General features: G+C 40.3%; 1 protein-coding gene across 1 annotated transcript in view; it reads right to left on the reverse strand.

Moving 5' to 3' along the window:
- The window catches only part of CCDC150 (coiled-coil domain containing 150), a 78,016-nt gene extending 72,133 nt beyond the window's left edge, over window positions 1-5,883 (reverse strand). The window contains exons 1-4 of the mRNA XM_006862015.1: window positions 5,729-5,883; window positions 3,856-4,076; window positions 3,549-3,727; window positions 1,525-1,593 (exon numbers count right to left, since the gene is read on the reverse strand). Coding sequence (XP_006862077.1) covers window positions 1,525-1,593; window positions 3,549-3,727; window positions 3,856-4,076; window positions 5,729-5,874 — 615 coding nt within the window. The 5' untranslated portion in view covers window positions 5,875-5,883. The remainder of the gene's footprint in view (window positions 1-1,524; window positions 1,594-3,548; window positions 3,728-3,855; window positions 4,077-5,728) is intronic.
- Between the last annotated feature and the right edge of the window lie 10,278 nt (window positions 5,884-16,161).

Consider the following 16,161-nt stretch of genomic DNA (forward strand, 5'->3'; position numbering starts at 1 on the left):
TGCGAGTAAAGTTTTACTAAAGGTAATACAGAAACAGCTGCAAGCATACATTGACAGAGAACTTCCAGGGGTTCAAGACAGATTCAGAAGAGGCTGTAGAATGAGGGATATCATTGCTGATGTCCAATGGATCTTGGCTGAAAGCAGAGAATATCAGAAAGATGTTTCCCTGTGCTTTACTGACTATGCAAATGTTTTCAATTGTGTGGATCATGACAAGCTATGGACAACATTGCGAAGTATCAGTATTCCACAACACTTAATTGTGCTCATGAGGAATCTGTACATCGACCAAGAGGCAGCTGTTCGAACAGAGCATGGGAACACTGAATGGTTTAAAATGAAGACAGGTGTGCGACAAGGTTGTATTCTTTGACCATACTTATTCAACCTGTATGCTGACAAATCATCCGAGAAGCTGCATTATAAGAAGAAACATGTGGCATCAGGATTGGAGGAACACTCCTTAACAACCTGAGATATGCAGATGATACAATTTTGCTTGCTGAAAGTGAAGAGGACTTAAAACATTTACTGGTAAAGATCAAAGAACACAGCCTTCGGTACAGATTACATTTCAATGTAAAGAAAACAAAACTCCTTACCACTGGACAAATAAACAACATTCTTATCAACGTAGAAAAGATTGAAGTTGTCAAGTCCTTCATTCTTCTTGGATCAACTATCAACACTTACGGAAGCAGAAGTCAAGAGATCAGATGACATATTGTGTTAGGCAAATCTGTTGCACAAGACCTTTTTAAAGTGTTGAAGAACAAAGATGTCAGTGCACTTGACCCAAGCCATGGTATTTTCAATAACCTCATATGAGCAAAAGCTGGACAGTGAATAAGGAAGACCGTAGAATTGATGCTTTTGAGTTATGGTGTTGGAGGAGGATTTTGAAAGTGCCATGGGCTGCCAAAAGAACCAAAAGATCCATTTTGGGAGAAGTGCAGCCAGGGTGCTCCTTGGAGGCCAGGATGGCCAAACTTGGTCTCTCATACTTTGGACGTATTGTCAGGAGGGACCAGTCACTGGTGAAGGATATAATGTTTGGTAGGGTGGAGGGTCAGAGAAAAAAGAGGAAGACCCCCAACAAGATGGACTGGCCAAGTGGCGGCATTGACGGACTCAAGCGTGGCAACAGTAGTGAGGTTGGCCCAGGATCAGGTAGTGTTTTGTTCTGCTGTGCATAAGGTCACTATGTGTCGGTATCGACTCGATGGCACCTAACAACAACATTAAAATGACAGGAAGTCTTAGTGGTACATATGGACTGGCATTCACTGGGATTCAGTGTAGCATATTTAAAAAATCTTTCTACTACACAGTTACATCTAAGGAGGCTTCAAAAAGTTGGTGGAAAATATAACTAGAAGATCATGGAATTTTTCCATGTACTGTTTGAAGCCCCCTTCATATTTTCTTATTCTTCAAAGGTATCTTTTCATTCTCTTTTCTACTTTCTTGACTTCCCTTAGGCAGTTCCACCTCCAACCACTCCATGATCTTTTGTCTTACCTCTTGAATTTTAAGGTTCATTTTACGTTTGGTGCTCTTCAGTTCCTCCTCAATAATAGCTGCATTCTCCTAAAAGTAGAAGGAGAAAAGCTTCTAGATTATCTAAAATGACAGGAAGAAATTATCTATAGGTATATCAGTTCAAATATAGGCTTTTGTTTTTATCAATTTATGAGCGCTATTTTGAATACAATTATAAATACTTTTTATAGGTGTGAAGTAGTTATTACAATGAGATATTTTAAAAGAAGAAGCTATTTCATTACTTTTATCTATGACTTCCATCATTTCCCTTTTTAGGTAACAAAAAGTGTAATTTATCTCCTATTTAAAATTCAATAATCAGAAAACAATCTCCTGGGTAAATGAAAGAGTATTTTTCTCATAGAGTCTAGTCCTAGTTTTAAAGAACTATTTCCTTTAGCTTCAAATATTATCCGTGTTCAGGAATTAAGAAGATAGCCCTTTAATATTATTGACCCACTGCCATCAAGCTGATTCTAACTCCTAGGAATCCTGTATATGGTTTCTGAGACTGCACATCTTTCTCCCACGGAGCTGCCGGTGGATTTGAACCACTGAACCTGTGGTTAGCAGTCCAGTCCTTATTGTACAGCCCCACCAAGACTCCTTCATGGATGTACACTTATATTAATGGATATACAATTCCAGTAAAACCTTGAGAGTTATCTTTGCTGTTTTTCTCATCTTCAACCCCTATTCATTATCATAATTCAGCATAACTTTCTTTCAGAATGTTCCTCTTTCCTTTCAAAACTACCCTAGGTCAGAACTAATAAGGCTCATGCATCAAATAATGCAATGGATTCCTTATCCGCTTCCTTGTCTCCAATCTCTTCTCATTGTTGTCATACTTTATATTACTGCCAGATTAGTTTTCCTATTTTCATGGAGTCCTGGTGTGGCACTGTGGGCTAATGTACTGGATTGCAATGTCAGTTTGAACCACAAGGTTGGCTATTCAAGCTCACCAATTACTTCTCAGAAGCCCTATGAGTTGGAACCAACTCGACAGCACTTAACAACAGAAACAGCAAGATGCAACAGCAACTTCAAAAATCTTAATCACTTTCCAGAGGATCAGACCCAACTAATGATTATACTTGAGAACCTTCAAACAAATCCTCCTGCGTAGCTCATTCAGGCATGTCCCCTAACTGTGCCCATGAGAAAGGTCTAGGTTCAAACCTAGCTTACAATAAGGTAAGTACGTGTTATCTTGGACAAGTGATTTCTTTCTAGGTCCCAAAACTCTTATCATTAAAATGAGGACAGTAATACCCTACTTCACAAGGCTTTAAAAAACTCAAACAAAATAACATGGCCCCTAGTTTCTTTTCCTTGCACTGCTCACAGCTGTGTGTGCACCTTGAAGTGTCCTCACCCCTCCGCTTTGCCTCTTTAGAGCAGCTCAAGTGCCAGCCACGCAGCAGTCTTCCTAGGCTAATTGATTCCATCCTCGAGATGCCTGAATTCAAAACACTTCAGCGTATTCATTTATTGTACTGTAACATAAACCCTGTCCTTTTCTGTTTAATTTCTTTATGCTATGTCCTGTTCTGCAAACTAGCACATAAGCTGTTTGAAAGCACAGACTCTACCCAGATCTCTGGTTCCTCAGCCACCTGTACAGGCGAAGTGTTATATAAATGCTTCAACTCTGGTAGCGTAGTGGTTATGAATCGGGCTGTGAACCGCAAGGTCAGCAGTTCGAAACTATCAGCAGTTACGCGGGAGAAAGAGGAGGCGTTCTGCTTCCGTAAAGATTTACAGCCTCGGAAACCCTGTGCAGAGTCACTGTGAGTCGGAACCGACTCCACGGCACTTAACAACAACAACAACATCACTGAGGGCACAAAGAGGTTTAAGCTGTCAGTGCAGACCAATTTTAAGTATCAAGAAACCTGCCATCAACATAGTCTATTTTGAAAAATTCATTTATACATCTGTTGTCTCCTCCCACTGACAGCGCAAATTTGAACTTGAGATTTCTGAACCCAAACCTTTGTCATTGAGGCAATCTCGAGAGTGGCAGTCAACCTTTGCACTTCATCTTGTGCCTTATCTTCTTCCTCTTTTACAACTTTCAGTTGCTGGCGCAAATTCATCACTTCAAGATGCAACAGCTTCAGGTCTTTGGAATGTTCCTCCTGTATTGAATTCAGCCGATCCTTCAGAAAAGCTACCAGACAGCACAGGAGGGTCATCAGGCATTGTTTCCCAGGGACAGAAGGTCAGGAAAGGGAAAGAATCATAAACTCATCAAACACCCAGACAAGACCAAATTCCATGATTCTCTTCTTTCCATACCTGTTTTCTGTGGATTCAAATCCTTTTCAGTTTGTAGACGGAAGATGTTCATCTTTAAGGACTGGATGAGACTTTCTAGGCGGCACATTCGGTTTACCAGAAACTCACAATTCTCCCATATCATATCTGGTTTCCCCAAACAAACTAATTCACTCTGGATAGGACTAATGACTTTCTGGCTCAGAGGGTCTTCTGCAGAATCTGGAGCTTCCAATTGGCCTCTAAACAAAGATCCCAATAGCATTATGAAGTAATGCAATGTGTACTGCATAATTCCAATCATATAAATTAGGCTCCTTAGTTAATAAACTTCTATTTGCTTCTCCAGATTAAATTTGGAGAATCCTATTAAGTAGAGGATAAGAGCAATGTTGAATAAATAAAGATCATTGATTTTTTAATGGTTATTTATTATAATTGGAATTCTTTTCAACCTTTTTTTTTTTTTGTATATAAAAATAAATGGTCCCTAAAAGACATGTTAAATGCTACTTCTATAATGGTGAATGAAGAAATAAAGCTATCATGTAGGCAATATATTCATACTTATAAAAAATTTTAAACAAAGTCATAAGAAACATTACAATTTCCTTAAAAACATATCCAGCATTTGTACCAAATTTAATCCTTAACTGCTAAAGAGTTAATAATTTTAAAAGCACTATAATATTAATTGAAGTCCCAGTGTAGCACTGTGGGCTAATGCACTGCACTACAAAGTTGTTTGAACCACAAGGTCGGGTCTTCAAGCTCACCAGCTGCTCCTTGGAAACCGTATACAGGGTCGGAAACAACTCGACAGCACTTAACAACAAGAAGACAATACTAATTATACTAATAGGTTTTATTGAGAGACATCCAGGAAATATATAAGTAATTTTAATGATAATCACACTAATGAACTGGATATTGGCTACTTAAAACCCACCCAAAACCCCACTGCCATCAAGATGACTCTCACTTATAGTGACTCTATGGGTCAGAGTAGAACCACCCCGTAGAGTTTCCAAAGAAGCAGTCTGCCATTTTCCTTCTCCTGTGAAGTAGCTGGTGGGTTTGAACTGCCAAACTTTCAGTTAGCAGTCAAGTGTTTAGCCATTTTGCAATTAGGGCTCCTACTGATTGTTTAAGCACCCAGACAGTTCAGACAGATGGTAACCCAACTTTTAATGGCTGTAACTTCTTTCTTGTTGTTAAGTGCCAGTAGACACGGTTCCGGCTCATAGCAACCCTGTATAGGGCTTCCAAGGAGCGGCTGGTGAGCTTGAACTGCCAACATTGTGGTTCAAACTGACCTTGCAGTCCAGTGCATTAACCCACAGCACCACACACCAGGACTCCTCTTTTAAGTGCACTTAAAAAAAAAAAAAAAGTGCTTTTTATGAATATTTCATTCAAAATTATGAAATTTATTTACGACTACAAACTCTTTTAACTGATAATAAATCTAAAAAAAGAAAATGAACATCAAATTATTGGTACAAATTAACATTTTAGATACCTTACCTTGAGTAAAATCAGTCCATTTTTTATTTTGAAAATTATATACATTAAAAAAAATTGTATGTTTCTTTTGAATCAAATGTTGAAGGTGAAGAGAATATTAGAATTTGTATGCCCAGTTAGCATACTTTTAATGTCTGCTAGGGGGATAGTGGTAGTAGTTCTACTACAAGAGGACAACTCTATACCTTACAAATATTTTCTGATTAATGTTCAAGTGGAAATTGTTAATTCTCAATTCCCAATTCTTTTTAAAATACCTATTTCATTTGTCAAACCATCCACACTGTGATTCATTAATTGTTGGTACACAACCAGTAAAGCAAATTCTTTTAACTTACAGAGATCTAGTTCATCTTTCATTTGTTACCTTCGGTCACTACTGTCCAACATTACTAGGTCATCCCTCAGAGAACTGGTCTGTTGTTCAACTATTCTCATCCTTTGCTGAAGTACAGTGAATGTTTCAGAAGCAGTAGCATTGATGTGGGTTGGAGAGACGACCGGTCTGGACATTGTAGTTTCTATATGCCCCTGAGATTAAAGTTACAATGTTAGTGTGGTAGGTTATATTATTGTTCAAAAGAGTCACTGGGAGAACTGTAGGAGGGGTATGGTGTAGTCAATCATTTAGTCTCTTCTAGCTATAGTCTGTAACTCCCACCAAACAACGTTTCTGCCCTGCTAGGTCTGGTTAGGAAAAGGTGGGAAAAGATTCAAGTGTGAATGTTAGCAGAGTTAACTAATTGTAAAAATTTGAAACTCTAGTGTGGCTTTAAAATGAGCCATCTTAGAAGCAAGAGAGGGAATCTCACTACTATCAAAGAACAAGAGCCAGGAGTGGAGTGTGTCCTTTGGACCCCGAGATCCCTGTGTATTGAACTACCTCGACCCAGGGGCAGAAAGCTGAGATAATGGAGCAGCAGATGAGCAGCAGCAGCAGAACCAAAACCCAGAACTGAGAGAGTGCAGTGGGCTTCCCAGCCCACAGAGCAAGTAAAGCTGAGTGACTCTGTAGAGTGGGGTGCCTCCAAGCAATGTAGTGGAAAGGATATGTTTGCTGACCAATGGAGCTAGAGCCAACTACCTTCAGGCTGAGGCTACTTATGGTGGTGTGTTCTGTGGGCATTTATTAGCAGCTGACTGGCACAACTGTGCCCTGGGCATTTTCTGATCCTGTACTGTAATCTGTTAACGTCCCTAGTAAACCCCCTAAGTGTCAGTATGGTGTCTGAGTTCTGTGTGGCCACTGCAACAAATTATCGAACCCAGATGAGAAACAGAGGGTGCTGTGGGAAGAATGGTTCACTGTCACTTATTTTTGCAAGGGGGCTTCAAAAAGTTCATGGAAAATTCCATTATCTTTTCATTGCATTTTCCCAACAACTTTTTGAAACCTCTCATATAACCGTGTCCTGCTTAACTCAGGCATGACTGTGTTTTGGTTTGGTAATAAATGTGATAGGCAATGTCTCACAGATAGAGTCTATTCCATGCACTCAGGACTCCACAGTGAAGATGTCATGCAGGAGCACCATGGCCTGTCCATTACATATCAGGGGGCTTCAAAACGGTTTTGAAAAAATCCATTATCTTTTAATTTCATATTTCCATGAACTTTTTAAGTCTCCTCGTATTATGTGATCAATAAACCAGGATGGCACAGGGGTTAAGCATTTGACAACTAGCTTAAAGGATGATGGTTCAAATCTACCAAAAGGCACCTCACGAGAAAGCTCTGATGATATGCTTCCGAAAGGTCATAACCTTGAAAACCCCGTGATGTATATATAGTCCTACTCGGAAACAAAGGAGCTCTGGTAGCATAGTGGTTATGAATTGGGCTGCAAACCGCAAGGTCAGCAGTTCGAAACTACCAGCTGTTCCGTGGGAGAAAGATGAGGCTTTCTGCTCCCGTAAAGATTTACAGCCTCAGAAACCCTGTACAAGGTCGCTATGAGTCGGAACCGACTCCATGGCACACAGCCACCACTCTGAAACAAGGAGCCCTGGCAGCGTAGTGGATGAGTTGGGCTGCTAAGAGCACGGTCAGCAGTTCAAATCTACCAGTGGCTCTGCAGGAGAAAGATAAAGCTTACTGCTCCTGTAAAGATTTACAGGCTTGGAAACCCTATACAGGGCCACTACGAGTAAGAACCGACTCATTGGTACACAGCCTCTACAACCACCACTACTCTGAAACACAGGGAATGGAACTGACTTGATGTTTTTTTATCGTAAATCACTGGGATTTTTAGGTACTTCGTTACTGCACCACAATCTAGTCTATTCTATCTACTATTCCTCCCATACTAGGATTTATTACTTGACTGAGGGAGTTACTATACTTTCCACTACCAGTCATTTTGATTTTAACATTACCATCTTGCCTTTCTGAAAGACACTCTGTACAAGCCATCCCTGCCTTATGATGCTTTTCAGTTACAGAAAATGCACTTACAATCATTTGGCTATTTGTTATCATTTTTTTAAATACCCAATTGTTAGTGATATATACCATATAACATGTTGCAACACATAATTTGCTGATGTTATCATTCTTAGATTTTCACTTGCAGATATTTATATGTAATGTTTCCAACCTCCAAAGACAAATAAAGATGGACTTATAAAGATAACAAACACACTAACAAGGAAAACTAAAAAAAAGGAGGGGGATATTCAACTACTTTAGAATCTATTTAAGGCAGAGTTGTCAGAGTGGAACCCTGTCAAAAGCAGGGGACTTCCTCTACTTGAACCTCTGAGCACTTGTCATAAAAGAATTGATTTATCAATTATGCATCCTATATGGAAAGGAGCTCTGATAGCATAGTGGTTACGAATCGGGCTGCTAACCTCAGGGACAGCACTTTGAAAATACCAGCTGTTCCGCAGGAGAAAGATGAGGCTTTCTGCTCCCGTAAAGATTTACAGCCTCAGAAACCCTGTACAGGGTTGCTATGAGTTGGAACCAACTCCACGGCACATAACCACCACCATATGGAAGTAGTATTTTCAAAAACATTTTGCAATTTTCACTTCATTGTTGGCCCGGTCCTGCGCCATCCTCACAATTTCTATGTTTGAGCCCATTGCTACTGTCACTGTGTCTACACATCTCATGGGGAGTCTTTCTCTTTTGTGCTGACTCCCCACTTTGCCAACCATGATGTCCTTCTCCAGAGACTGGTCCCTCCTGATAACATGTACAAGAGACAAAGTTTAACTATCCTGGCTCCTCAGGAGCACTCCAGCTATACTTCGTCCAGTACAGACTTGTTTGTTCTTATTGCAGTCCATGGTACCATCAGTATTCTCCTCCAACGCCACAACTCAAATGCATCAATTCTTCTATGGTCTTCCTTATTCACTGTCCAACTTTTACATGCATATGAGGCTTGAGTCAGGCACACCTGAGTCCTCAAACTGACAGTTTTGCTCTTGTACACTTTAGAGAGGTCTCGTGCAGTAGATTTGACTAGTACAATATGTCCATGATTTGACTGCTACTTCCCTGAGTGTTGATTGTAGATTCATGCAAATTGAAGTCTTTGATAATTGCACTCTTTTCTCCATTTATCAAGATATCATTTATTGGTCCAGTTGGGAGGACTTTTGTTTTCTTTATACTGAGGTGCAATACACACTGAAGGCTGTGGTCTTTGACCTTCATCAGTAAGTATTTTAAGTCTTCTTCACTTTCAGCAAGCGTATCACAAGTTGTGATACATAATTTAGCTTCTCAGAATCTCAGCTTAGCATACAAATTGAATACAGATGGTGAAAGAATACAACATTGATGCACAGCTTTCCTGATTATAAACCATTCAGTATCCCTTTGTTCTGTTCAAATGACTGCCTCTTGGTCTATGTACAGGTTGCTCATGAGCATAATTAAATGTTCCACAATACTCATCCTTTGCAATGTTATCCAGAGTTTGTCATGATCCACATAGTCAAAAGCCTCTGCACAGTCAATAAAGCACAAGTAAATATTTTTCTGGTATTCTCTGTTTTCAGTCAAGATCCACATGATGCCATCAATGATATCCCTCATTCCACATTCTCTTTGAAACCATTTCTGACCGTTTTGTCTATGTACTGTTGCAGCCATTTTGAAATTATCTTCAGAAAAAGTTTACTCACATGCAATATTGGTGCTATTGTTTGAGGATTTCAGCATTCCATTGGGTCACTTCTCTTTGGCACAACCCCATGGATCTCTTCCAATTGGGTGGCTTCCAAATTTCTTGGCATAAATGACAGAACACCTCTAGAGCTATATCAGTTTGTTGAAAGATTTCAATTTGTATTCTGTCAATTCCTGGAACCATGTTTTTCGTCAATGCCTTCAATGTACCTTGGACTTCTTCCTTCAGTACCATAGTTTCTTGATCATATGCTACCTCTTGAAATGGTTGAACACCGACCATTTCTTTTTGGTACAGTGAATCTGTATATTCCTTTCATCTTCTTTTGATGTTTTCTGTATCATTCAACATTTTGCCCATAGAATCCTTCAATATTGAAAGTTGAGGTTTGATTTTTTTCTTCATTGCTTTCAGCTTGAGAAATGCTGAATGTGTTCCTCACTTTTGGTTTTCTAACTCCAGGTTTTTGCACATTTCATTATAATACTTGACTTTGTCTTCTCGACGTAACCTTTGAAAATTTATGTTCAGAAAAGTTCTTTTATTTCCTCATTTCTTCCATTTGCTTTGCATATCTATGTTGTTATTGTTGTTATGTGCCATTGAGTCAGTTCTGACCCATAGTGACCCGACATAAGAGTTTCCAAGGAACAGTTGGTAAACTTGAACCACTAACCTTGCAGTTCAAATGGCTTTGCAGTCTGGTGCATTAACCCATACCAGGACTTCTGGAGAACAAATTTCAGAGTCTCTTCTGATATCCATTTGGTCTTTCTTTCCTGTGTTTTTAATGATCTTTTGCTTTCTTCCTGATGATCTTGATGTCATCCACATCTCTTCTGGTCTTTAGTCACTACTGTCCAATATGTTCTTGAGATCATATTCAGGTGGGATATGCTCAAGGTCATGTTTTGGCTCTTGTGGTTTTAGTTTTTTTCAGCTTCAGCCTGAAATTGCATATGAGCTATCGATGGTTTGTTCCACAATTGGCCTCCACTCTTGTTTTGGCTGATGATACTGAGCTTTTCCACTGTCTCTTCCCACAGATGTAGTTAGTTTGATTCCTTTGTATTGCATCTGATGAGGTCCATGTGTACAGTTGTCTTTTATGTTATTTTAAAAAGGTATTTGTAATGAGGAAGTCATTGGTCTTGCAAAATTCTATCATAAGATAACCAGCATCATTTCTATTACAAAGGCCACATTCCAATTACTAATAATTATCAATACATCTTGATTGCATGTTTGAGCCATTTCAAACCAAAGAAACTGGCAAAATTCTTCAATTTCATCATCACTGGCGTTAGTGGTTGGTACATAAAATTGAATAGTAGTGATATTAACTGGTCTTCCCTGTAGATCTATGGACATTATCCTATCACAGACAGCATCATACTTCGAGACAGATCTTGAAATGTTCTTTTCGACAGTGAATGTGATGCCATTCCTCTTCAATTTGTTGTTCCCAGAATAGTAAACCATATGATTGTTTAATTCAAAATGTCCAATACTAGTCCATTTCAGCTCACTAATGCCTAAGATAGTGATCTTTATGCACTCCATTTAATTTCTGATAACTTCCTATTTTCCTAGATTCATATTTTGTACATTCCATGATGTAATTCTTAACGAATGTTTGTAGCTGTTTCTCCTCTTTTGAGTTGTGCCCCATCAGCAAATGAAAGTTATGAAAGACTTCCACCATTCGTGCCATCATGGTCAACTCTACTTTGAGGAGGCAGCTCTTCCCCAGCCATAGTTTGAGTGCCTTCCATACTAAGGGACTTATCTTCCAGCACTATATCTGATGATATTTGGGTGCTACTTATGTTTTCATCTTCCAGAATTATATCTGAAAATGTTCCCTGCTAATCATAAGGTTTTCAATAGCTAAATATTCAGAAGTAGTCCACTTCTCCTCCTTCCTAGTCTGTCTTAGTTTGGAAGTTCAGCTGATACTTGTCCACATGGGTGACCCTGCTGGTATTTAAAATACCAGTGCAATAGCTTCCAGCATCACAGCAACACATAAGCCACCACAGTAATGATCAACTAACAGGCAAGTTTTTTTGTTTTAGTTGATTTTTCCCATTACTTGCAACTAAGAACATCCCTAACTGATACAGGGGAGTCCCAGACAATAATACAAGGAGGAGGGGAAGGAAATGACAAGCAGTGACAGAGAAAAGGTGAAGCAAAGACAATTTTTGTGGAAACTACCAAGTGTAGGTAGCCTTCTACAGAATAGATATGCCTATATTTACTTCTGTCAGAAGCTAGGTATAAGATACAAATACATCAAAAGTCTTTCCTTGGAGAGAAAACAACAACAACAACAACAAAAAAAAAAAAATGGAGAGGTTAGAGTGCAAATTTCCCCACACATTCTAAATGAGATGCAGACTTGTACCTAAAATCTCTCCATCTAATTGTTAAAAGTAGCCTGGTATGCCATTGTAGCATCATCACTGGACTGGTAGCCCCAAGGTTAGCCGCTCCTTGGAAACCCTGTACATGGTTGCTCTGAGTTGGAACTGACTCCACAGCATTAACAATTATTAAAAAGTCATAGTTTTGTAGGTTCTTCCCTAAGGTAACTACTACTGTATAAATGCTTACATTTACCTTATAATGGTGTGCACATTCAACCATAAAAACAAAATGATGAACTACCAAACTTAGGTTGTTTCCTTAAAAACAAGACAAAAAAACAGAAAAAGGTCTGTGTTTGGGTAAGAATTTGATGTGATTCATCTACCACTTCTACCCTATCCTGCTTTTCATTGAAGCTTCTCAGGCTTCTAGAGAGGAAAAAAAAAAAAGACTCTCAAGGGAATGTGGTTTATTCCAGTAAGCAGAAAATTCATCTTTTGGAGATATTGAGTTGTCTGGGACAAAATGGTAGTGTGTGGAGGATGAAGTTTTTGAGTGAGTAACATGGTGGTGTCCCTGAAATGTCCTCTCGTTCAGTGAGGAACTTGTTCTGGTCAGCCTAGAAGAAGCTAACTCAAAAACTACAGACTACTCTAGTCTTTGGGGATCTATTAAAATCTCGGGGTTGGGTGAAAATCCTCCTTCCTCTTCCTCATGGCGGGGGGCAATGTCAGAGTATGGAGAGCTCCTGGAAGTTAGGGAGGTGGCAGTGATGCCATTTAGGCCATGAGGTAACTGAGTAGCAAGAACAGGACAAACTTTACGACCACCACGGAAAGTCCTTGAGACATCTGTTGTTGAGTTAATTCCAGCTCCTGGTGATCCCATGTGTGCAGGATAGAACTGTTTTCCATAGGGGATTCAAGGCTGCAAACTCTTGGAAGCAAGTCACCAGACCTGTCTTCTGAGACGCCTCTGGGTTGGTCAAGCACTTCACCATTTTGTGCCACCCAGAGACTGCATGTTAAAGGAAGGGTGAGATGAGGATTTAGGATTCCTGTGAATCTGCAGTTTGGGGGATTAGAGTCAGAGAGGAATTTTTCATTTTCGCTGCAGTTACACCCACTGTCTTTTCCCCAGCTGGGAAATCCAAAGCAGGGTCACAGAAATGCCACTTCCCACATGATCCACAGACCACTGGGTAGATTCTTATACCCACAGATCTGAAGCGTATAAGAATTCCAGTCTTAAAAGAAAAGAACCTACCTCTAACTGTAGTATTCCAGAAAAAGACTATGGTTAGAATATAACTGTCTTCATTAATTTTTCAAAGGAGCACACATCACTGAATGCAGACTTGAATAAAAGTTCTAATGTTTGATAATAACAATAAAATTACTAAGACATAACTCTGAATTAAAAAAAAATATTTCTTCATAACTACTTTCCATACGCATATCATTATGTTTCTATGTTTAGAGAGAGTTTGTCCAAGGAGTAAGTTAACCTCCTTGAAAGTGTGGCATGACTAAGCCAATGTCATAAATAATAAACTAGTAAAAGCCAGGTGGCTGTCAAAAGTGAACACCTGTTTCTAAGGACACAGGCTCTATTTTACACCTGGCACTGTTGTTAAGTGCTGTTGAATTGGTTCCAACCCTGTATAGGGTTTCCAAGGAGCGACTGGTGAGCTTGAACTGCCGACCTCATGGTTCAAACTCACTTTGCAGCCCACAGTGTCACACTGAGGCTCATTTATATGCTGTTGGTTCCAAAATATCAGGCCACTGTTATTATCATACATGATACATGATTAAATGTGTGGCTTTGTGGTTCAAGAGAGAAAAATGGACTGGACATAAAGTTTTTGAATTTGTGAGAATATGCATGGTTTGAAAAGTCATGAAACTTAATCTAGAGTGCATCAAGATTAACAATTGAGGAATTCAAGGAATGTGTGGGTGTTCAAGACAGATAAAGGTTCTCCAGAGTAGTGTCACATTCTTGACCCTCTTTTCATTTCCAGGGCCTAAAAGTACCTGGGACCTGGTGGGTGGCAAATGTTAAATGGATGAAGGAAAAATTTACCACATGTGTACCAAGACCTCTTTAAAGTGCTCAAGAGCAAAGTTGCCAATTTGAGGGCTATGGCCCTCCTGACTCAAGCCGTAGACTTTTCAGTAGCCTCATACGCCTGTGCAAGTTGGACAGTGAATAAGAAAGACCAGACCATAGGAAAATTGATGCATTTGAGTTATGGTGTTAGAGAAGAATATTAAAAGTACCATGGGCTTCCAGAAGAAACAGATCTGTGTTGGAAGAAACACAACCAGAATGCTCCTTAGAAGCCATGATGGTGAGACTTCTTTCTCATACTTCAGACACATCAGGAGAAACCAGACCCTGGAGAGGAACATTATGCTAGGTAAAGTGGAGGGTCAGTGAAAAAAAGAGGAAGTCTCCAAATGAGCTGCATTGGCACGGTGGCAGCAGCAATGGACTCAAGCTTAACAATGATTGTGAGGATGGCACAGGACCCGTCAGTGTTCTGTTCTGTTGTGCATTGGGTCGCTGTGAGTTGGAGCCGACTGGATGGCACCTCACCACAGCAGTCCAGATACAAACAGCAATCAAGGAACTTGCATGTTCCTGATACCTATATTCTAGTAACAGGTCAGGGAGGAGGACTGGTGACCAGGATTGGAACAACATGAATATGGAAACGACCTTCCTAGAAAACTATATATATAAATAAAAGTGGTACTGGGGCTTATGGGGAGGCCTGGTGGCTTTCAGGTGACGCTAAGCCAATGCAAATTTCGTTCCTTTGTGGCTTTCACTGGCCTCTGGTGCAGTGCCATAAATCAGGATCTTAGGGCCCAGCAGGCAAGACTGGACACAGCCGAAGAGGGAAGAGGGCATCAGGGAGTGACAATGGTGAACTCTCCCCACCAGGCCGCGCTGTCCGGACCCGGGCCCACCCGCGTAGGCCCAGGAGCCTCACCCCACAGTCCATCTGTTCGTCTGGGGCTTTGTCCCGCAGTAGACGAGCCGGTTTCCATGGAACTAAGACAGCGCTTTAAAACAACCCGCTTTGCGTCGCGATAGCTCTTGTATGCAGGCGCACCAGTGGCAGGGCATACTGGGAATTGCAGTTTTCCTGGCCCAAGAGGGCCCTCTGCCTGGTGTGGGACCCTGGTCGGAATTCGGTGGCGTTCAGGGAACGCACAGCCCCGCGATCTGGATGACGACAAGAATCCATTGTGCTCGCGAGCGGGGTACGCCGGGATATGTAGTTTCCACTCCCTCATCTCACGGAGGTCTTGCATCCTCTTGCAGAGTTTCGGTGAATGCGTGGCATTTGGGTAGTTTTGGAGACCAAATACTCTGCAGCAGGCGAAAGTCTAAGGTGTTTTGTCAGCCTCGGGCCCCCCTCCCCCAATGTTTTTAGTTGTAGAAGTAGGTTTTGAAAACAGGAAAGTAACAGAGTTGTACTAAAGAGCATTAAGAAAAAATGGTAAAAATAAGAAGCTCAGACAACGCTCTCGTTAAAGAAAAACCCAAGCTCCTCTTCGTCCTCGTCCATGATGGTCATATGAAGAATAAAACATAGACTCTGCTCTCTGTCTTTTGACTGTTCAGCATAAATTATTTCTTGCTTTGTCGACAGGAAGGTGAATAGGTATGCCTAAATCTGACTTTAACTAAGAAACGAGAAAGAACATTGAAAAGGCTAAAACTCCAACCACTGTTTAGTTGATTTGTTTTAAGAGTATATAATCGCGTATAATAAAACAACAAAAAAGCATTCTATAGTGAAAATGCAACATGGCTTTGCTTTTTGGTAATGGAACAGAGCACCTGTTGCTTTTGCAAAGGCAATGAATACTTGTCTCAACCTCTCCCTGGAGGCACAACTGAGAATCATTTCAACTCTCTGAGGAATGAATCAGATCTGAGATGACTCCTCATTTGTTTAGCAAGTAGCTGACTGAATTGTACTGGTGGGTCTTTTGATAACCAATCTAAGCCCCACTTTATGAGCTGGAGAGAAATGCCCTTCGAACCACAGTTGTAAAACTGTCGGCCTGAACCAGTGAAAGAGAAGTGAGAACAGCTTACACTATTCAGGCGAAAGGTCCAAATAAAAGTTTTAATATGAACAGTGGAAATGTATTTTAGAGCCAGTTATTCTCTAAATATGTATATTCTACTGCAATGGCCACTCACCTATCTAGGAACTGGAGATGATAAGTGTATTCAATCCATAGATATT

Source organism: Chrysochloris asiatica, unplaced genomic scaffold (genome assembly GCF_000296735.1).
Source record: "Chrysochloris asiatica unplaced genomic scaffold, ChrAsi1.0 scaffold00045, whole genome shotgun sequence".
NCBI lineage: Eukaryota > Metazoa > Chordata > Mammalia > Afrosoricida > Chrysochloridae > Chrysochloris > Chrysochloris asiatica.